Source organism: Vanellus vanellus (genome assembly GCF_965231255.1).
Source record: "Vanellus vanellus genome assembly, chromosome: 3".
Taxonomy (NCBI): Eukaryota; Metazoa; Chordata; class Aves; order Charadriiformes; family Charadriidae; genus Vanellus; species Vanellus vanellus.
Genome location: NC_138907.1, coordinates 109,249,528 through 109,268,805, shown reverse-complemented (window position 1 = coordinate 109,268,805; position 19,278 = coordinate 109,249,528). Strand labels below are relative to the sequence as shown.

Below are 19,278 nucleotides of genomic sequence, written 5' to 3'. Positions count from 1 at the left end.
GGTTGCATAGATCTTATTGGGCTGCAGGTGTCTACAGAATGTAGGTAAGTTGGTTTAACTACAAACTAAAGATATTAATTCCTATCTATAATGTTTCATGACTTGAAATGTTGCCAGTGACAGCTTTTGTCAGCTTAGTTCATATGTAGAGTCTGTATAATCAATTTGCATGATTTTGCTTTGCTGTTTTAAGCATTATTGATATGTAAACCCATGGCCAACCAGACAGAAGTCTGAGATTATTAATGAACTATGAAGGTGGTCACCTGTTGGTCATCACTTAAAATCATGAATAGCTCAACAGGAGCTGAATAGTTGTTTCTATTACATGGATATTTAGGAGCTCCTACTTAAAATCAGTGAGTCCTATATCTTGCTTTCTTGTAACAAATTCACTACCATGCTTTCTGTAAGATTATGAACTCCTAGGATTCAGACTGTCTTTATTATGTTTACGTGTATATAAATACCTTTCCAATGATGAAATTAATTGGGCCATAAAGCAAGAATCACAATTCTCTTTCTCACTATAAACTTGTTTAATTGCAGCTGTAGTAGACAGGGAAATGCTGTGAATATTGAAGATGACTCTTTGTTATTTTGCATTCTGCTTTATGATTTTTTTTCAAAGACTTTATGGGGTTGCCAACACTGTAGTATAATGATAATTTAAGGAAAAAAAAATAAAAATATTTTAGAGGCAAGTGCTTTTTATGTGTCACCTCCTTCTTGGGATACTCTTGTATTTGTTTGTACAGTAGTTTTATTTTTCTGAATGTAAAAATAATTTGAGCCAGAGTAAAGTCCAGCTGTGTTTGGGCTTCCTGTCCAAAATAATCTGTAACTTCATTTCTCATTCTTCTCATCAGCCTCTTAGCTAAAAAGGTGCCTAAAATAAATTCACCTTATCTTTCAGGTTTTTTTAGGAAGCTGTGGTTCTTATTTTACTGTGTCTTGAGGAGTTGGACACCAAAATGTATCTCTGTGGCTGAGAATTTTGAGACAAAACATAACTTATACGTGCTTCCTCCAGCAGGGACTTCAATACACTACAAAATTGCCAGAACTGTGTGTGTTCAGAAATGTGGCCACTCTGTAGAGCACTTGGATAAGGAGTAAGAATTGTGGGTTCCAGGTTGTCCAAGTCTGATCACCTACCTCTTAGAATCATGTCCTAATTGCCTGATCAGCTGAGTTGCCTTTAAATTTGAATCATTGTACTGCAAAGAAGGCAGGATATATGTGTCTATAACACATCAGTTTTTCAGATGGGCTACATTGAGGCTGCAGAGTGTTCTACTGAGTTACCAAATATTTGGGTGTACTTTCCATTTTGCAGTGCATAAGAATTTTCAGTCTAGCAAAATTTTTCCACTTACAGAAATAAATGGTTGTCACCTCTATAATTATGGTTAAGCAGTAGTTAATGCTTGCTTTGTGGCTGGACTGCAGTTCACATCTATGAAAGCATTTGTATGTTGCTTTATTCTTCTTTAGTCTATAATGGAGAACTTTGAATTGTTCATTTGTAAAAGCTCAGTACGTTAATAAATGATGGTGTTAACTATCTTTTCAGCATAAAACAGAGATAATAGAGTACTTTCATGTGTGCATTTGAGTGAATATTTTAAATTCTCTTTTTTCTTTACTAGGAAAACGTTCTCTGTAGGATTTAATTTTTTTACCAGAAACTACTAGCTAGAAGCTAATTTGAAGCATCAGGAGTCAGATGATAACAAAATAGGGTAAAAGGCAACAAATATAATTGCTTGTCTGCTGTTTATAGATTATCTAAAGAGCAGTGGTGAAGTTGACACTCAGTTTCTGAGTGGCAGCTGTGAATTTGACAATTATCTTGTCCATTTCTGAAAACTGTAAGCATCAGCAACTGTTGGCACACTCGGGAAAATGGTATTGCCTGGTTTATCTGTTTTCCTTTTTAAAGATTATCACTACCTCTGCTGTGTCTGAAAATCGTTCTGAATGAAAACTTCATTTTTTCCAAAATTTATATCTTGCTTCAAAAGCCAGGTTTTTTTTTCAGTCACTAGTATTTATTTTTATTTTTATTTTTCCTCCACGGTGTTTCATGTTTAACATTCAGTCGTGGTTTAAACCCAGCCAGCAGATAGGACTACACAGCCACACACTTACTCCCTGCAGTTGCGATGGAGGAGAGAATTAGAAGAGTAAAAGTGAGGAAAAAAACTCCTGGATTGAGATCAGGACAGTTTAATAGGCAGAGCAAAAGCTGTGCGTGTAAGCAAAGCAAAACAAGGAATTAATTCACTGCTTCCCATGGGCAGGCAGGTGTTCAGCCATCTCCAGGAAAGCAGGGTGCCATCACATGTGATGGTTACTTGGGAAGACAAATGCCAGCACTCCGAATGTTCCCCCCCTTCCTTCTTCTTCCCCCAGTTTTCTATATTGAGCATGGCATCGCATGGTATGGAATAGCCCTTTGGTCAGTTGAGGTCAGCTCTCCTGGCTGTGTCTCCTCCCAGCTTCTTGTGCCCTCCCAGCCTGCTCACTGCTGGGGTGGTGTGTGGAGCAGAAAGAGCTTAGCAACAACCCAGAACACCAGTGTGCTATCAATGCTATTTCTCATCCCAAATCCAAGACATAGCACTATGCCAGCTGCTAGCAACCTAGCTGAAATCATGACATGTTCAGTCATGACTACAGCATACAGCTGAACATGTTACAAAGAGTTATTTGGGTAGTGTTTGCTTAGATTGTAAAATGAATGATCACTGCTACCACACCCATAAACCAATGAACTTTCATAAAAGGCAAATTAAATAGAATCAAAATTGGCATCTCACAAGGACAGAGTGAATGTGGAGAGACCTTTTCATTCCAAAGTATGTCACCTGGGTTATAATTGGCTCTAATTAGCACATGGTATTCGGCTATAAAAATTTTTACCTTGAAGCTCAGTGATGCTCAAAGATGTGAAATTTCTTCCTACCTTTGAAAACATCAAAGAAAGTGCTAGTCCATTCTAGCTTTTACAACTGAAAGTTCAAGGATCAGTGCAGGAAAGGTGCAAATATGTCAACAAGCATAAAGAATATTGCTCTCTGGCTGGAAGAACTCTTTAAGAGTTAATTGGTCAAACCAGATTTCATTGTCTATAATTAAAAATATATCAATATATATGAACACCACATGCCAGTTACACTTTCAGCAATATGTAAGAATGACGGACTTTAAATAAATGTGATTAGAATCAACTTGAAAATTTCTTAGTTACTTATTCAGTGCTGTGATGATCCTGATGTCTTTTAATTTCACTTTAGAAAGCTGGGCTGTGGAAGGTTAGATGTGATCACATGCAGGTTATGATGCATTAAATTTTTTTTATCCTGTTCTATGTGTTCCTAAAATGTTTTCATCTCTTTGAAGGATTTAATTGATATATCTGTGCAGCAGAACTATATGAAATTCTGAAATACCCTTGCCAGTGCTAGTTGGTTACTTCTCATTATTATGGGCAAAATGATGGTTGAACGTGTAACTGAAACTGCTTCATCATTTTTATTATCAACATTCATTTTCAGTTGTTTATAAGTTTTTCCAAGTTGTACCATACAACTTTAACAAGAAACACTTTTGAAAATAAGATTGGCAATACCACAGACAAAACAGCCCAATTTAAAGCAAATCATAGAATCATTCTAGTTCCATGTCCTTGTTAAAGCCCATTTAACAACATGATGGTAGCTTAATGTACTAAATGAAGTGATTTTGTCCTAATACAAGAGACCTCATTACAAATGAACTTTTATAAGTAGTTAATTTCCATGGATTGACAACATAATAAGGATGCAGGTCATGGTTCCAGCAGAAAATACATGCAGAAGCTCGTCCTTTCTTTGATCTGCTCTGTTGCCTTAGGGAAAAATTCAATGGGTGAGGAGTCAGCCAATGCACCCGTTTAGTTATAGTTCTAGCTTTTTCATCTACTTGGTGTTAATTTTCTTTTTTGGCATAGTTCTACCTTATCTGCATAGTCTAGCTTCTTTATAACAGCAAACAGGTGCAGTGCATCTGCCTGCGTATCTAATGCTTCTTTTACCAAAAGTGCAGAGTAAAAAGCAATGAAACTGTTAATGGAAGAAGCAAGAGGATTTTGAGAGGAAGGTATCACCTGAGAATAACCGAGGTTGTATTTCACTGATAGTGTGAAAAAAATGACACTGTGTCACTCTCTTCTGTTACCTGCAACTTCCTATTTTCTTTTCCTTGTGTGTTATACCATAAGATTAGATGGAGTTCTGTGGCTTAGGTCTGGGGCCGGCTGGGTCATACCCACTCTCTTAGGAAGGTAGGAGTAATGCAAAATTGGGGGTAAAATAGGAGCATGCATAGCGCGCAGCACTGAGTTAGGAAGGTAGGTAGTGGCTGCCTAATGTTGGGGTCACCTACCCAAAGCTGTATCTACTCATGCAACCTTCTTTCATCTCTTCAGTCCAGATACTGAACTGATTCATACAGAAAGTAAACAGACTAGAAAACTTATGTTTAGTGATGGACTCTTGACAAACCTCAAGAGATACTTCTTCATACATGCACTGAGGATGAGAAAAGCATATCAAATGCCTTTGAATAACTTATGTTTTTTTCTAGAGATGGAAAGAAGTTTCTTCATGTAGCTATTGATACAAAAGTTGTGGTCTCTGCCTTCAGCTATATTCTGTCACTGTAAGATGATTGGGAGGTTGCACAACTTTCTTTTAAAAGCGTTGGGTATGGAAGCCTATTCTCATCAAATGACAAGTATTATTCCTTTAACCTTACTCTTATTTCCAGCAAATTTATTAGGGTTATAGTGCATATACTTAGCTGTGCTGCCCATACTGACTGGCTTGAATATACTGCTTCTCATAGGCAGAACTAGAGATGAGGACTGATTTCTTGCATTCCTTCATATATAGCATGAAACTGGTGAATCACAGGTAAAAGTATATGTTGATTGAGTTATGATGACAGCTGTTGAACTGGAAGAGGTTTGCAGCAAAGCTCTGAGGCTTATGATTTTTGGTGTGTCTTCAAAAAGGTTGCACAACATTACATGTGAAGAACTGAGCTTTCAAGCTAAAGTATTCAAAAGTGAGTGTATGTCAAGGTCTCTTTTTTTTCCTGTGTATGTATGCAGAATGCTAGAATGCCACGATCGCTGTTTGTTTTGCATGATCGTTGTATGTTGCAGTATTTGGAATGGACAACAAGTGGAGTAAGGATTTTGAGAAGCTCTCTTTTTACAGTTAGGCTAGTATCTAGTGAAGCTGGATGGCATTCCTTTTTCTGACAGATTTGGATGGGATGTCAAAGGGCACTCAAAAGAAAAGGTTGTGTACATTAGTACTAAAATATTCCATAAGCAAGAACAAGTTTGCTATCACATAGCTTTTAAGTAGCTAATGCTGCAATAATATTCATCTAGTATGTATAAAAAAATATTGCTATATTGCTAGTTAATGGCAGATTTTGCACTTAAAATATGGGATGGATTTCAGCTGAAGGAAACCATAAGGAATATGGTTTAAAATGTTTTGGAATAGATTTAGATCCACAGAGTTAAAATGGTTTTCTAGTGCAAATTGTGATTGGTCTTAATGTTAGGTTGTTTTTTTTGTTTTCTGTTTCTGTTTTACAGTGTTATGTGGGAACCAATGGGAGACGGTAAAAAGATTATTTCGCTGGCTGATAATAACATATTATTGTGGGATTTGCAGGAAAGTTCAGCCAAAGCTGTGGTAAGAATTTTTTTTTTTTTTTAACAAATCATGATATACTTGAACATAGTACAAACAACAACATTCACTGGCCTAGAATTTGCTAATCTTTTAACTACACCTTCAGAAATATCTTGTTGCCTTAATGTGAGTGGGGGAAATGAGTACTCTATCAGTTAACTTGAATACGAGTGTTTAAAAGTAGTATTTTGTATCTGTTGTTAGGGGCTAAATATTTTCCTTCTTCTGGAGTTCTCTTTACTTTCCTACTCGTTTTACAGTGAATAATCTAAAGTAAAGCAATGCTAATTTGATAAATGTGCACAAGGGAGAAATTGGTGATTGATAAAGCTAAAGGTTATTGAAATCGGATAATAGTGTATTAACTCATGTTAGTTAATACAATGCAGCCCTCTATTTAATTTGCAACCCTTGTTGTATGTATAAGCATAATATAAATTTCGCTATTTACTATGCGCTGCTTTGAGTTCTCAGTATTCATTTAATTTAGTACTATGCTGTCTATTCGAATTATTTCACTAATTGTTAAAACTTTCTTATTCAGGAACATATAAAAAGGTGTCATTGGCATAGACAAAAAAGTTTGTTTATTTAGGTAAAATGACATAGATTGTATATAGAAAACTTTGAATGTTTCTGAATAGAGTAATTTAGGTCAGTGTCTGTCCTTAAAAGTGGAAACTGATTATGTCAAGGATATTATTCAGTTGATCTGTTGTCACTTCTTGAATTAACTGCTCAGTTTGACTTGTTCAGGATTAGTTTCTTTTCTTGGATGCTGCAGAATCGGACTTTTCAACTGGCGGTTGCTTAAAGAGTCAAGACATTGTGTCTTTGAGTTTCCCTCACTAAATGAGGAAACTTTTTCAGCCTGGAACTTCAGTCAGTGTTATGTTACCTTCCAAGGCTTCTTCAAAGTAGTGTTTGTTTTTATCAAATTGACGTTGGGAATTTCTGAAGGCCGGCCTTCAGGAGCTTGTCTGTAGCAGCATATCCACTGGGTTTGCGTTACTCCTACATTAGTCAGTATTTCTTTTCTAATGCCTGTGTAGCATACAGACTTTTTTGGAATGCCCTCTTTAAGCCTGGTGAAAAACTGGTTTTGGGGGTGGTGCTGCTTCCATACTGCAGCTCTTCATGTCTCTTTGAAGTGCTGGGACTGCAAGACTACTTAGCATTTTCCCTTTCTGTCTTTGGGCAGCTCTGTCCTCTCTTGCTGAAGTTCTTTTGAATGTTAATTAGTTTTTTCACTGTCCCAACCAAAGTCTCAAATTTTTTCCTAATCTCTCTGAAGTATGATTTACTTTGGGATGTTGTCTGGTGTGTTTACCCGTCCCTCTATAGGTGTGTGTGGGAATCTTGTGAAGAAAGCCAAATTCTTTTTTTTTTTTTTCCTCATTTTATTTTGCTTGAGATTTATTTACCAAAATATTGCATGTTGTGTCTTCCTTTTACTATTCCTTTCCTCAAAACTAACCTCACTCTGTCACACAAATATTTGTGAATGTAACTATGATTTCTACTTTCTTTTCCTTCCATTGCTGGAACTGGGATCTGCATAATTTTGGAGGGGAATAGACTCTTCACCAAACTATGTAATTTCAGCATCATTTTGGAAGTCAGTATTTCTGTCCTCAAAGCAATATGCAGCTTGCTGATCCCTTCAGTATTTCAATTAGTGTTCCTTACCTAGAATATCTTTTCATTTGTTACTTTTAATTTATGCCTGTACTGCATCAAATATTGATGGCAAAATAAGGACTCCAAAAGGCAAAGTAAGTGATAAAGGAACTAAGAGGATTTAATCTGTGACATTTGTTATATGCTTATATTTGATAAAAGGAAACAAGAAAAACCAAAAGTGAAATTCTGCATCCAAAATCCTGCTTCATCTAATGAAGCAAAGACTATGAAAGCAGATATATCAGTGCTTGACTGACATCTTCAGATAGGAGCATTTTGAAAGGTCTGTTAGAAACCTTTGTTTGCAGAAGTTAGGAGTGTCATTTAGACTTCACAGTCAGGCTCTCAGGAGACCCGATACAGAATTTGACTGATTTTCTGTATTTCTGTCTAAAATAATCTAGTATCTCATGTGAGTGCACTGTAAATTACTATTGGTTGTGATTAAAATTTTACCTGGAAATAACTGTTTACCATTACCAGTCTTCTGCTCTAGCAATTTTTAGGTTACTCTTAGACAATATTTGCTCCACCACTGAGTCAGTGACCACTTTTAAAGTCAAGTTTAATAGTGAAAGTCTATGGAAACATGACTCTCGGAAAACATAAATCTTAAGTCAGGTAGATCTCTTCTAAGGTGATTGATATTGTTGCATTTCTGTTGAATTTTGTCTGCAACAAATTTGTCTTACATATGTCTGTGGGTTCCTGAGTTAACCAGAGTCCAGCCGAACAAGACTGAGGAAAGCATGGGCATCTCTTAAAAATGCCTACCTTAGGTGCTCTAGTAATTAAAATGATGACAACCTAAAGTCCAGTATAACAGACGTTTTCAGGCCTAGAATAAACTGCTGTGTGTTTCTGAAATCTTTGAATATTACCTCCTTCCTAAGAGAGAAACTCCCTCTTAGAATCCATAGAAGGCTGAAAAACAGTAATCGTTATTCAGTAGCAATCTTATTGGTAAAAATTATGTAGGCCTGACAGTTACAGGAAGCAATGAAAAAAATAAGAAATGTTTCATTACTGAGACATCTTTCTGTTTAGAAAAACAAGCAAAAAGAAACAAAAAATTAACACTCTACCCTGTCCTTTGTTGCTATAATATTTAGAATGTGAGAGAAAAATCTGTGAGAACAGATTGGTTAGAAGACAGATAGCATTGGGAGGGGTAAGCAATAGATATATTTTTCCATTGGTTATCACCATGTACAAGGAGTGTTTGTAGGCCAATAAGCTGTTTGCGAAATAGTGATTTCTTTCTATATATATCCTGTTTATAAGGGACTGTTGAATGCAAAATATGTAGTAAGCCTAAAAAGCATATTATTGTATTTTAATGCTTTTTAATCAGAGTGTAAAGCACACTTTTCTGGGATATTAATATAAAGAACTTTTTTTTTTAGCCTTGAAAACAGGTGTAGACAGACTACAGCAAAAGTAAGTCAACTCTCACCAGCATTAAAAACAGGGCATGTATTTAAAAAAAAAAAAAGACAAGGAAGAAAACCCCAAGATTTTCTGATGAAGGCCATTGAAATTGTTCACAGTTCCTTTGGAAATTTTAGCTGATTATACAAGGCACCAATTGGTGCTATGTAGAAAATTCTTGCCAGGAAGTCCACATTTGCTTTATATGCAGATACACAGGGAGATTATTTAAATTATAAGAAATGTTGTGGTTATTGTTTATTAGGATAAAAGGTTGTCCATTTTTTGGCATGTCTTAACCACCTGATGTCTTATCACCTAACATGCTGTTTGGTTCTAGCACATGGTTACAAAGTAGTAAGTAGCTAGTAAACTTCTATATTCGGTAGGGACTGTTGAGGGGGGAAAAAGTTTTTACAAAATATTCCCATTGCTATAGAGTTATAAGTGAAATAACCTATGCACACAGGTACATGGTTATTTTAACTGAGTAAATCAATAGCCTAGGATTAAGATAATAAAAATGTCAGTGTATTTTAATTTTTTTCCCATTTTGTCAAAAACATGATGGATCTGGTCTTCCTGTTTTAATAACATATTTCAATTGCTTCCTTTTTCGATAGGTATGCATTATAGGCAACATTAATTGTAATGGCAAGAGGTAAACCCAATGCTACTCTTTATGGACTTTTTGTGTTTGAAAAAGTTCATCTAAAACTCAAGTGTAGTATTGGTGAAAAACCGAAAATTTATGTGTCTTTAAAATTTTGCGTAGGCCAAAACTTCTGCTTGCCTATGCTGATCACAACTTTGGAGTCTTTTATTGGGTGCGTCTCCTCTATCTGCCTGGGAGTCACAAGTCACATTGTTTAATTGGAATTAGCCCGAAGAATTTTAGGATATTTTCAGAGCTTCGGTGTAATAAAATTACTGGTATGTTCATTCTCTGAATTAATCTGGTGAACCTGTCATAGGAAACATTTACTAACCGTAACTTACTGTACAATTCTGTGGGTTTGTTAGGGTTTTTTTTCCATTTTCAATGTTTTTTGCTAACTTGATACTTCATTACAGTATTTAATACAAGAATATTTGCCTGTATTTGCTTTAAGACAAGCTTCTCCTCTCTTTTTGATCACTCCTGTTATTATTGTTTTGAGGATATTACCTTCTGGGGTGAAACTAATCTTATGCTCACTGCATCATTACCTTTTGCAATTAAATTGGCTATTCTTTGCCATTTATAATCATTAGCTGAACCCAAGAGAAGCCCAACCAATCCACAAGGTCTGGGTAGATTCTGCTGAAAAGATGACAGTTAATATTACTGTATACAGACTTTAGGTCAGATGTCACCAAATCACTAAAACTTTTCCTTGGGTAAATGCAGTATGTTTGGAACAGCAGATGAGTGCAAGTGGAGGTGTTAACTTATAGATATTTTTCTGTTTGCCTTATGTTTTCACTAAGTGGAGCAGCAGAGTTGTGGTTTTGATAATTTTTATCCAAATGATTAATTAGGTTGCTCTTAGATTTCTTGTCCCCTCTGGATTCTTTAGCAGCATTTAATCATAATAGGTGATCTTAATTCAGAACAACAGAAGATATCTGGCAGTGGTGTTCCAGGCAAGACAGAAGATCTTGCGGGGAAGATTTCACAGACTATCCAAAGTAATTTATCCAAATACAGGAGGATGTTAGGAATAAGCATGAGATGCTTTCTTGGCAAGATGGCTGCTGTTCCTCAAGGCAGGAAATAGATTGTGGATTTTAGTGGAGAACTTTATAAAATGTCCCATAATTACTGCAACTAGAAGAAAATGAAAGAAACTGAAGAGAAAAAAAAAGAAAGAGAAATTACTGGATCAGAAAGAGGATAGAAGACCAGTTCCTAGAGTTGGTGTTGGGATCAATTTTATTTAATGGTCTCCTTAACAATAACATAGAAGTAGAAGTGAAATGATGAAAATTGATGATGACAAGTACTTGGAATGCATCATCAGTATATAAGAGTAACTATATTTCAGAGGATGAACTTGATGTTTAGTTTAATTTTTGTAATATAAAGCAGAAAACTTGTGTTTTTAAGGAATAAAAATATTTTCTTGCTGCAACGTAGAAACTCGGTGCTTAAATATGTAGGTTCTGTTACTTAGCTATTCTGAGGATGACTCTGAGCTGCCAGTATGATGAGGCTATATGAAAAGCCAAATAATTGTAAGGTGGTTCAGGAGACAAGAACAGTTATGAAAGGACTACATGGCATGGTTGCCTGCAATGGGAGGAATTAAATTCAGTGAGTTAAAAGTCCTCATCAGTATTTCTATTTCTGTCAATAACAAGCCAGAACAACACTCATCCCTTCTTAATGTGGATCTCAAAATAGTCTTTCAATGGCTTTGTTACTGTGGTTATTACGAGGACATCTCCTTGAGACAGTCTCCAGCATGAACAAATTTGCGGCCTATTTCCAGTTGATGAGGATATGGTTAAAAAGGAAAAAAAAAAAAAAAAAAGCGTATGATTTATCTCAATGAGTTTAGTAATCGTTACCATGAGTTAACTTCTTCCAGTTGCTGCTCTCTAGAAATTCTAAATATTTATGGACTTAATTAAGAAGTCTTCACTACCCTGTCTTCACTGGGGAGGCAGTCAAGATCAAACAAACAAGTTCAGTGTAGGCCTATGAATATTTCATAAATGGAATAATGACTTAGTGATCTTATCTAGAATGCACTTGAATGCCCATCAGATTTTTAGTCTTACGACCTCTCGGGTAAGATGGGAGAGCTCTATTCTGTTCACTTTTTTGTGTTGGGTGGTTTTTTTTTTTGTTTGTTTGGTTTTTTTTTATTTATTCTGATAAAAGCACAGCTGCTGCTGGAGGGGTAAGAAAAATAAAGGTATTACATAAACTTTTTTTTTTTTTTTTAAAAAGGCATTCACAAGTCAAAAAACAAGTTTTGTCATTTATCAAGTAAAAGATTTCTGGGTTTTTATCTCCCAAGTAATTTCTAAGTGTTTAAAAAAACCCAACAATATATTTAATGTACTTCAAATTGTAACGGCCATTTTTATCAAGAAAGGAAAACAAAGTCATTTCCTTCAAGAAAATGCAGGATATCGATATATTAATAAATATTTAGTAGATTGCTGCAGTTGTTAAACCTTTACATAGAAATTTGCATCTTTTGCCCTCCCTATGTAATGACTGATAATCCTGTTTCTTCAAATAAGAAAATTCTGAAACTAAGATACTAATCTGTACGCCAATATTACATGGTCTACCAAGTGAATTGTTTTTAATCAACAGAAAAGAAAACTTCATGTTTTTAACATTTTTATGCTAGCCTTTAATTTCTTGTAAGAACATTGCTTGATTATTGCTGATAATCATTCATATGTACTAAGAAATGTAGCATTTACTTTAATTTGGTACTTTTTTGTTATCCAGAAAGATGTTGTATGAATTTCTAAATTAATCAAATTAGAGCATTAGAACGTTCTCTAATTTTCTAAATATTTTTTCTCTTGGTAGGTTTTTTCTAATGGCTTGTGTCAAAGTCTGCTTGAGGGAAACGACTGACCTTCCAAGTGCATGACATAATTACTAGTTTTTAGCCATTCTACCTTAGAATTAGTTCATACATTAAAAAAATAAAAAAAGGAAGAAAGGGGGGAAAAAAAAAACCAAGTTGTGCATATAAAAACTTATTTATTAGATGAAGATAGTTTAGTGAGGGAACAGAACTACATGTTTCCCGTTACCATTTCATCCAGAAGTTTATGGAACTTTCAAACTCATCCTCTCACATTGTGTTTCATACATTGTGAGAGAAGGAGAGTACAGTTCCCTCAGAAGAAAAGTTGTAAAAATTCTGCCATTTGTCTCCTTCATGCTGCTCACTTCTAAGAATGGTTATGCTGGTCCATACCCGAGTCTGTCCAGCTCCAGTCTTCTGCTTGAAACAGTGGCCATAGTGAACTCCAAGGAAAAGTTCAGTGGAGCAGATGTATTGGATACTTTGCCCTTAACACTCAGACAGTCTTCTACTCTTTTCAATCCAAGGATTTTTCTGACCCTGGTTTGCTTTGTCTACTTAGTATAACCCTCAATAGATGTTTCTTCCAAACACTTTTCCTGTTCTCTTCTTGGACATAAGTAAGCTTTATGCATTCGAGTGTCTTTTGTCAAGAGGTCCATTGGGTGGAGAACCGCTTTTTTTTTTTTTTTTTTTGTATAATTTTGAATCTGACTTCTACATGCTTCATTCAATAGCCCATAGCTCGTTTTATGGAAGAGAGCATGAACAATTGGTTCTCTGTCCCCATGCTGCTTGTGTTTTTTCTAGACAATTTCTGTACCCACTAGAGGTTAATATATGTGGGTTTGGGTTTTTTTTTTTTTTTAAGGATACTGCCCATCCTTTCCTCTTTCCAAATTAGTCCTTATGAGATCAGAATTTGAAGAGAAAGAGGCATCTCAGTCCTTATTGATGTTTTGATAAAAATAAGTTGGAGTAATTGATGTTTTAATTTGAATACACAGAAATCAGTCCTTCAAAGCTAGGATGGACTTTCTCATATTCACATATTTTGGTTTTGTAAAACCCATTCCTTCATTGAGGGTAACATACACAGCTCTATTCCAATCATATTATGTTGCTTTATTTTTCTCAGAGCCTTTTTTTTTTTTTTTTTTTCAAATCATTGATCTCATGCAAGGTAGTATAATATCATACTGCCCTTTTATTATTGTTCTTATGTCACCAACTTTAGGCAATGATCCACTTATGAACAGTGTTAAATCCATCCATATTCTGATAACCATTTTACACTGTTCAAAATTTCATTTTGTCCAGACTTTTTTCTAAAGTCAACGTGTGAACTTTGCACAATGCAAGAACAATAGCTAATTCTGTTGTCTAAAAGCAGACATCAGCTCTTACTTCCTTTTTATTTTTCCTTAATTTAAGTCACATTTTGTGTGTAAAAATATTACCATGATTTGTTTTCCTTCAATATCCAGTGAGGCCCTCATAGCTGCATGTCTTCATCTTCTGGGCAGCACAAATCCAAATCCTCATGTGAGATTAATATCTAAAATATGCCTTTCATGTTTTCCTTTCTTTTTGTAGTCAACATTTCTGCCTTTAAAGAATTGGAGGGAGGAGTTCAAGAAAGCTTGCTTACCTGTCTGTACATTTAGATAAAACTAAAGCTAAGGTTTTTCTTTGAACCTGCATTTGTGATACCAAACTACCAGCTTTGTTTCCTTTAAGCTTATTTCTTGGATTTCCAGGAAGGAAACTTCTGTTACATAAGGATTCCTTCTTGTATATGAAAATTTCCCTCCCTTACCTCTTAGCTTTTGTTTAAATCCATGCAGTTCCTTTCAGGCTTATAGAAAACATGCAAAAGAACATTGAATAAAAACCTATTCAGTAACTTCTGGGATTTCATTTTATTAGCAGAAGTCTGCCCTGAGTTGATTGGGAACTTGGCTGTATACACAGTTGGACATCCATATGAGGAAAGATGTCATTTAATTCCTGCAGGTACTTAAGAATTACTTGGGAAGGCAAGGATGACTTGGCCAATCTAACCTGTATGTGATTTTTTTTCATATGTGTTGTTAAGAAATAGTGCAGGATGCGTATGCTGACCTCACCCCTGAACTTCTGACTGAAAAGAAAAAAATTTTGATCTTTTTATAATAGTCTACACAATAAAAGTTGAAATGAAGACTTAAAAAAATAAAATATGGCTGGAATGCTGGAGAAAGTGTTGTCTACTGCTTACAAAGACCACCTTCCCTGGGTCATATTTTGTATACGTGATGCTTTCTGTATCAAGAACAGATTTTGGAAATACCTGATAAGAGATACTGGTTTTGTTGGCACTGTGTCTTACTGTCAGTGTTTGCATTCGCTGCCCTCCTCTCCCCCGAGTCTGAGCTTGGTAAGCAGTCTCTGCCATACAAAAGAAACTTAATTTTTGAAATGACCCACTCAAGCTCTGCATACTCTCTTGTGCCTGGAATCTAGTATGTGTCAAAAAATAATCAGTGCGGTTTAGTTTATTATGCTGCATCCAGTGTCCTGTGAAGTATTTTTCTTTATGTTGATAACCTGCAAGTTATAGAAAGGCTTTCAGTGGTTTTTGTACTTAAGGAGGAATGGTGCTAGGGGAACAGGTTTGGCCACAGTGTTATTCATTAACAGATAAGCAATATATGATCTTGCATGCTAGAAATTCTACATTCTTTTAAAAAAAAAAATCTGAAAAATTTTTGGAAGACCGCACTACTTAGGTAGCATAGACTTCAGTGATAGAAGATTGTAAATCTGAATGCTAAAAAAATATGATATTCTTGGTGGAATACAAGAGTAAAAAGTTAGCAAAATACAGAAATGGACATTGATATCATATACAAATAGATTTAAGCAGTCTTGTATTGACAGTGTATTTTTCTGTTGATGTCAATTGAAGTTTATGTAAGTAGTACGTATGTTTTAGTCTTTTTCATCCATTAAAGTGTAATATTTCTGCTGAGAAATCCTCTATTTAATAGAATATTTATGATGTGTTAGGATTTAGGTAAGGGAGAAAAGTGAGCCAACGAAATCCACTGCAGTAATCTGCTTTTGTGAAATACCTCTTAATGAAACATTTTGAAATAGGAACATCGTGTGAAAGATGACCAAATAAGTCTGGTGTCTGCCTAGCCACTTGAAATTTGTATAAATTTTATATCTGATTAAAATGCAAGAATTCTGGTTTTCCTGCCCTCCCCCCCCTTTAGATATTAATCAGTTTCAGTATGTGATTAGAAGTAAAAGTAATTTGCAGTGTCTGCAGCTTCGTTTTTCCCCATGTTTACATGGAATTGGAGTATTACTTGCTGCACAAATTCAAAGAGAAGGTTGATTAATTCGTACCTTCTTTTTATTAACTGTGGAGGTGCAGAGCTGGCTGCTCAATGACATGCAAGCCTGGTTTTGGAACTGAAATCTCTAATTCTCACAGATTGTAGATTTGTGATCTAGTACCTGCTGTTATTTTAATAGGCATGTATGTGACGACATGGGCATCTAGGCCTAGATTTTTTTTTTTATTTTTAAAAGCTGCTATGCCTTTATCAAAGAGTCTTTGACACTATGATTCTGTTTCTACAGATAAAATTTGGCATTTTAACGTGGAAAAACAGTCTTGTAAGACTGTTTATGAAACTAAATAGGTGTGTGTATTTGTCTGAGGCAGCTACAAATTTGTGCATTGTGCCCATATTGTCTATCTACTGTTTCAACAAATGATCTGAAACTCTTTATCTTAGTTTATAAAGTAGTACAGTACTTCTGATACTTGTGAATACATTGCACTGCATAAGCCTTTGTAAAAATTATTTTGTGACGTACAAAATCAGCTCTAGCTTTTAATTTTTTCCATTTTTTTATCCTAGGATATTGGTAGCCTGTTACACTTGGAACAGTAGGCTATTGTGCAGTTTTTCTCTTCAGCAGAACTAATTTAATGTTAGTATTACATTTAGAAACATTGCCAGCTTTGTTTTGTTATTTTAGCTCTCTAGTTCTGCTGCCTTGGAAGGGAAAGGACAATTAAAATTTACTTCTGGAAGATGGAGTCCACACCACAATTGTACACAGATTGCAACAGCCAATGATACCACTGTTCGAGGATGGGATACACGAAGCATGAGGTAATGAGAAATTTCAGCCTCGTTCCCTAAAAAAGACAAATCTCCTTTGGAGATAGTTATTTGTTTTGTTTTGTTTTCATTGCTCCTAATATTTAATTTTTTTTTTTTAATATTAGAAATGTGGCAAAGCTATCACTTATAAAAGGAACGCTTGGGCTTGCATAGCTGGTATATTTAGAAGCTGGTAAAGAGTTTTCTCTGTTTTTTCCCCCCTCAGCTTCGATTCTAACTTGTATGTTGAGTTTTACTGAACTATGTACTAGTCTCAAGATGATTTGCTCAATACATAGGCATTACCTGAATTAAGCTGTTCTGTAATTCAGCCTGAAAATGATTTAACAGCAGTCCTGGCTATGCTATGAACTGTCTTCATGGCATACTATTTAAAGGTAACTTCAATCTCTGAAGGTAATTCACAGGTTAAGTTCAATCTTTTCTGATTTTAACAAATAGCATACTATACTATATTAAAGATTGTACCATGCTAGTTATATGAAACTACTGAATCTATCAAAGTCATAACCAAATCAATTAAAGCTTTGAATATACCTAATAAGGTGTTTCCCCCCCTGCTCAGTTGTGATTTTGATAAGCAAAGGAGTGATGTTGTGCACATCTGTTGCCATGACTACTAAAGCCTGTGCAAGCTTTTTTAAGATACGCTTTATCCCCTTAGCACATAGTAATTTATCACTAAACCGAGAAGACTGATGTCTTGTAATAACTTTTGTTGCCTTAAAGGGGGATGACTTTAAATTTAGTTCTATGGTTCCTGCCAGCTCAGGGGTGTAGCAATAAATCCCCATGTTTGCCAGCCTTATGTGTTTTTCCCCAAAAGGTTTATTTAATTTAAGAAACAAAAGCTAAAAATACAAATATAATAATTAAAAGTCACTTCCTGTATGCTTGTCATCCGGTTTGAAAGTCCTGTTCTTTGCCTTGTAAAGGGATGTATAAAAATCTAACTTGATATATATATGTGTATATTTTCATTTATGAAGATTCCTTTAAATGAAGGGTACAAGAGAGGAAAGAAAAGTCAAAGGAGAAAGGTTGTTTTTTTAAGTTCCATTTTTAAATGTTTTTGTAATCATCCTATTTCTAACATTTAGTATGCAGACCTTAAGATTAGAGCCTGTGTTTCTAAGTTTTTCACAGTTTAAATACTGTGAAGTCTGCTTCATGCTCCATCTCATTAGAAAAAGCATCTCTATCTGGCATTAAATGAATACTTTGAGTAACTTTTATGAAAGATAGGTTGTCCAGATATCAAGATCCTCAATGAAAGGGTAGCTTGGTTAACAAAAGCAAACCCCGCAATTCTAATTACTTTAAGTGAAGCTCAGTTAGATAGTCCTTGAACCAATTTACGAGTACTAGGCTATGCCAATTGCTGTTTGCAATGTACTTGAAAAATATGTGCAAGAATAAATCTCATCTGCAATTACACTGTAATATGTCTAGAATGATGTGAATATTTGATAATGACTAGTTAGGCTCGAAGTAGGAGTTTAAAGTCAGGGCAGCATAAACTGCGGCATATAAGAAGCAAAAAATGAGAGGGGAAACAAAATCAAGGACAGAAAACTGCTATACCAGCAAACAACAGGAGAGGAGAGATACTAAAGAAGTAGCTAGAATAGCTGCTTCTGTGGAGTGTGATTATGATAGCTGTGAGATAGAGGGAGTAAATGATTTTGGACACAACAAACAAAGAAGGGCAGGAAAAATTGAGGTTGGTGGGAAGACTCCTAGACTAGACTAGGAAGCAATCTTAATCAGAGAAGAGGTTGTGAAGCAGAGGAGACAGACAGTAGGCTGAACGGATTTAGAGAGAGAGTTGTATCAGGACTCGAAGAGTAAATTCTAAAAAATATGGAAGAAGAAATGAGAAGGTGGATCCAGTAGATGGAGAAAATGTTCATGTGGTCTGGCCTTAATCTTAATTATAAGTGGGAAATTCAGTGTGGGTATTATGCTGTAGGTAGGATGATATAGTGAAAGAAAAGAATATTCATCTTTGGGAAGGAAAGGGATCAATTGGTCACAATAATAGTTATGTTGCCATAAAGGCTTTCTTGGTAAGCACTACTGAATATACATTGGACAGTGGTATTTCTTTTTAAGCCCTTATGTACATCTCCATGAGCAGTGCAAGAAGTGCAAGAAAGAAGTGAAAGGTGCAATAAAGGAGAAAAGAAGTGTTTTATTGCTGCGAGCATGCTTGAGATTTAAAAAAATTCCCATAAAGATGTTTCAAGAAATTAAGCCGAAGTGTTAAATTCAGCTCCCAGAATACCCTGTAGAAAGGCGTACCTGAGTAATATCCTTAACATCTCAAACTCTGAGAATAATGTTGACATTGGGTATCTAAATTTAAATACCCTCTATAGAATAGTTTGGGTTGGAAGGGACCTTTAAAGGTCATCTAGTCCAACCCCCCTGCAATGAGCAGGGACATCTTCAACTCTCACCACCCTTACAGTAAAAAATTTCTTCCTTATATCTAGTCTAAATCTTCCTCCTTTTAGTTTAAAACCAGTACCCCTTGTCCTATTGCAACAGGCCCTACTAAAAAGTTTGTCCCCATCTTTCATGTAGGCCCCCTTTAAGTACGGGAAGGCTGCAGTAAGGTCTCCATGGAGCCTTCTCTTCTCCAGGCTGCACAACCCCGACTCTCTC

The 19,278-nt window shown here is 35.4% G+C and overlaps 1 protein-coding gene across 2 annotated transcripts in view; it reads left to right on the top strand.

Annotated features, from left to right (window-relative positions):
• Positions 1-19,278, top strand: part of EIPR1 (EARP complex and GARP complex interacting protein 1) — a 98,562-nt gene that overhangs the window by 63,057 nt on the left and 16,227 nt on the right. The window contains exons 5-6 of one of the 2 annotated variants that reach the window (XM_082480929.1): positions 5,663-5,762; positions 16,460-16,596. In XM_082480929.1, coding sequence (XP_082337055.1) covers positions 5,663-5,762; positions 16,460-16,596 — 237 coding nt within the window. Of the gene's footprint in view, positions 1-5,662; positions 5,763-16,459; positions 16,597-19,278 lie in introns of those variants that run through there. The other variant, XM_082480928.1, reaches the window with a different exon arrangement.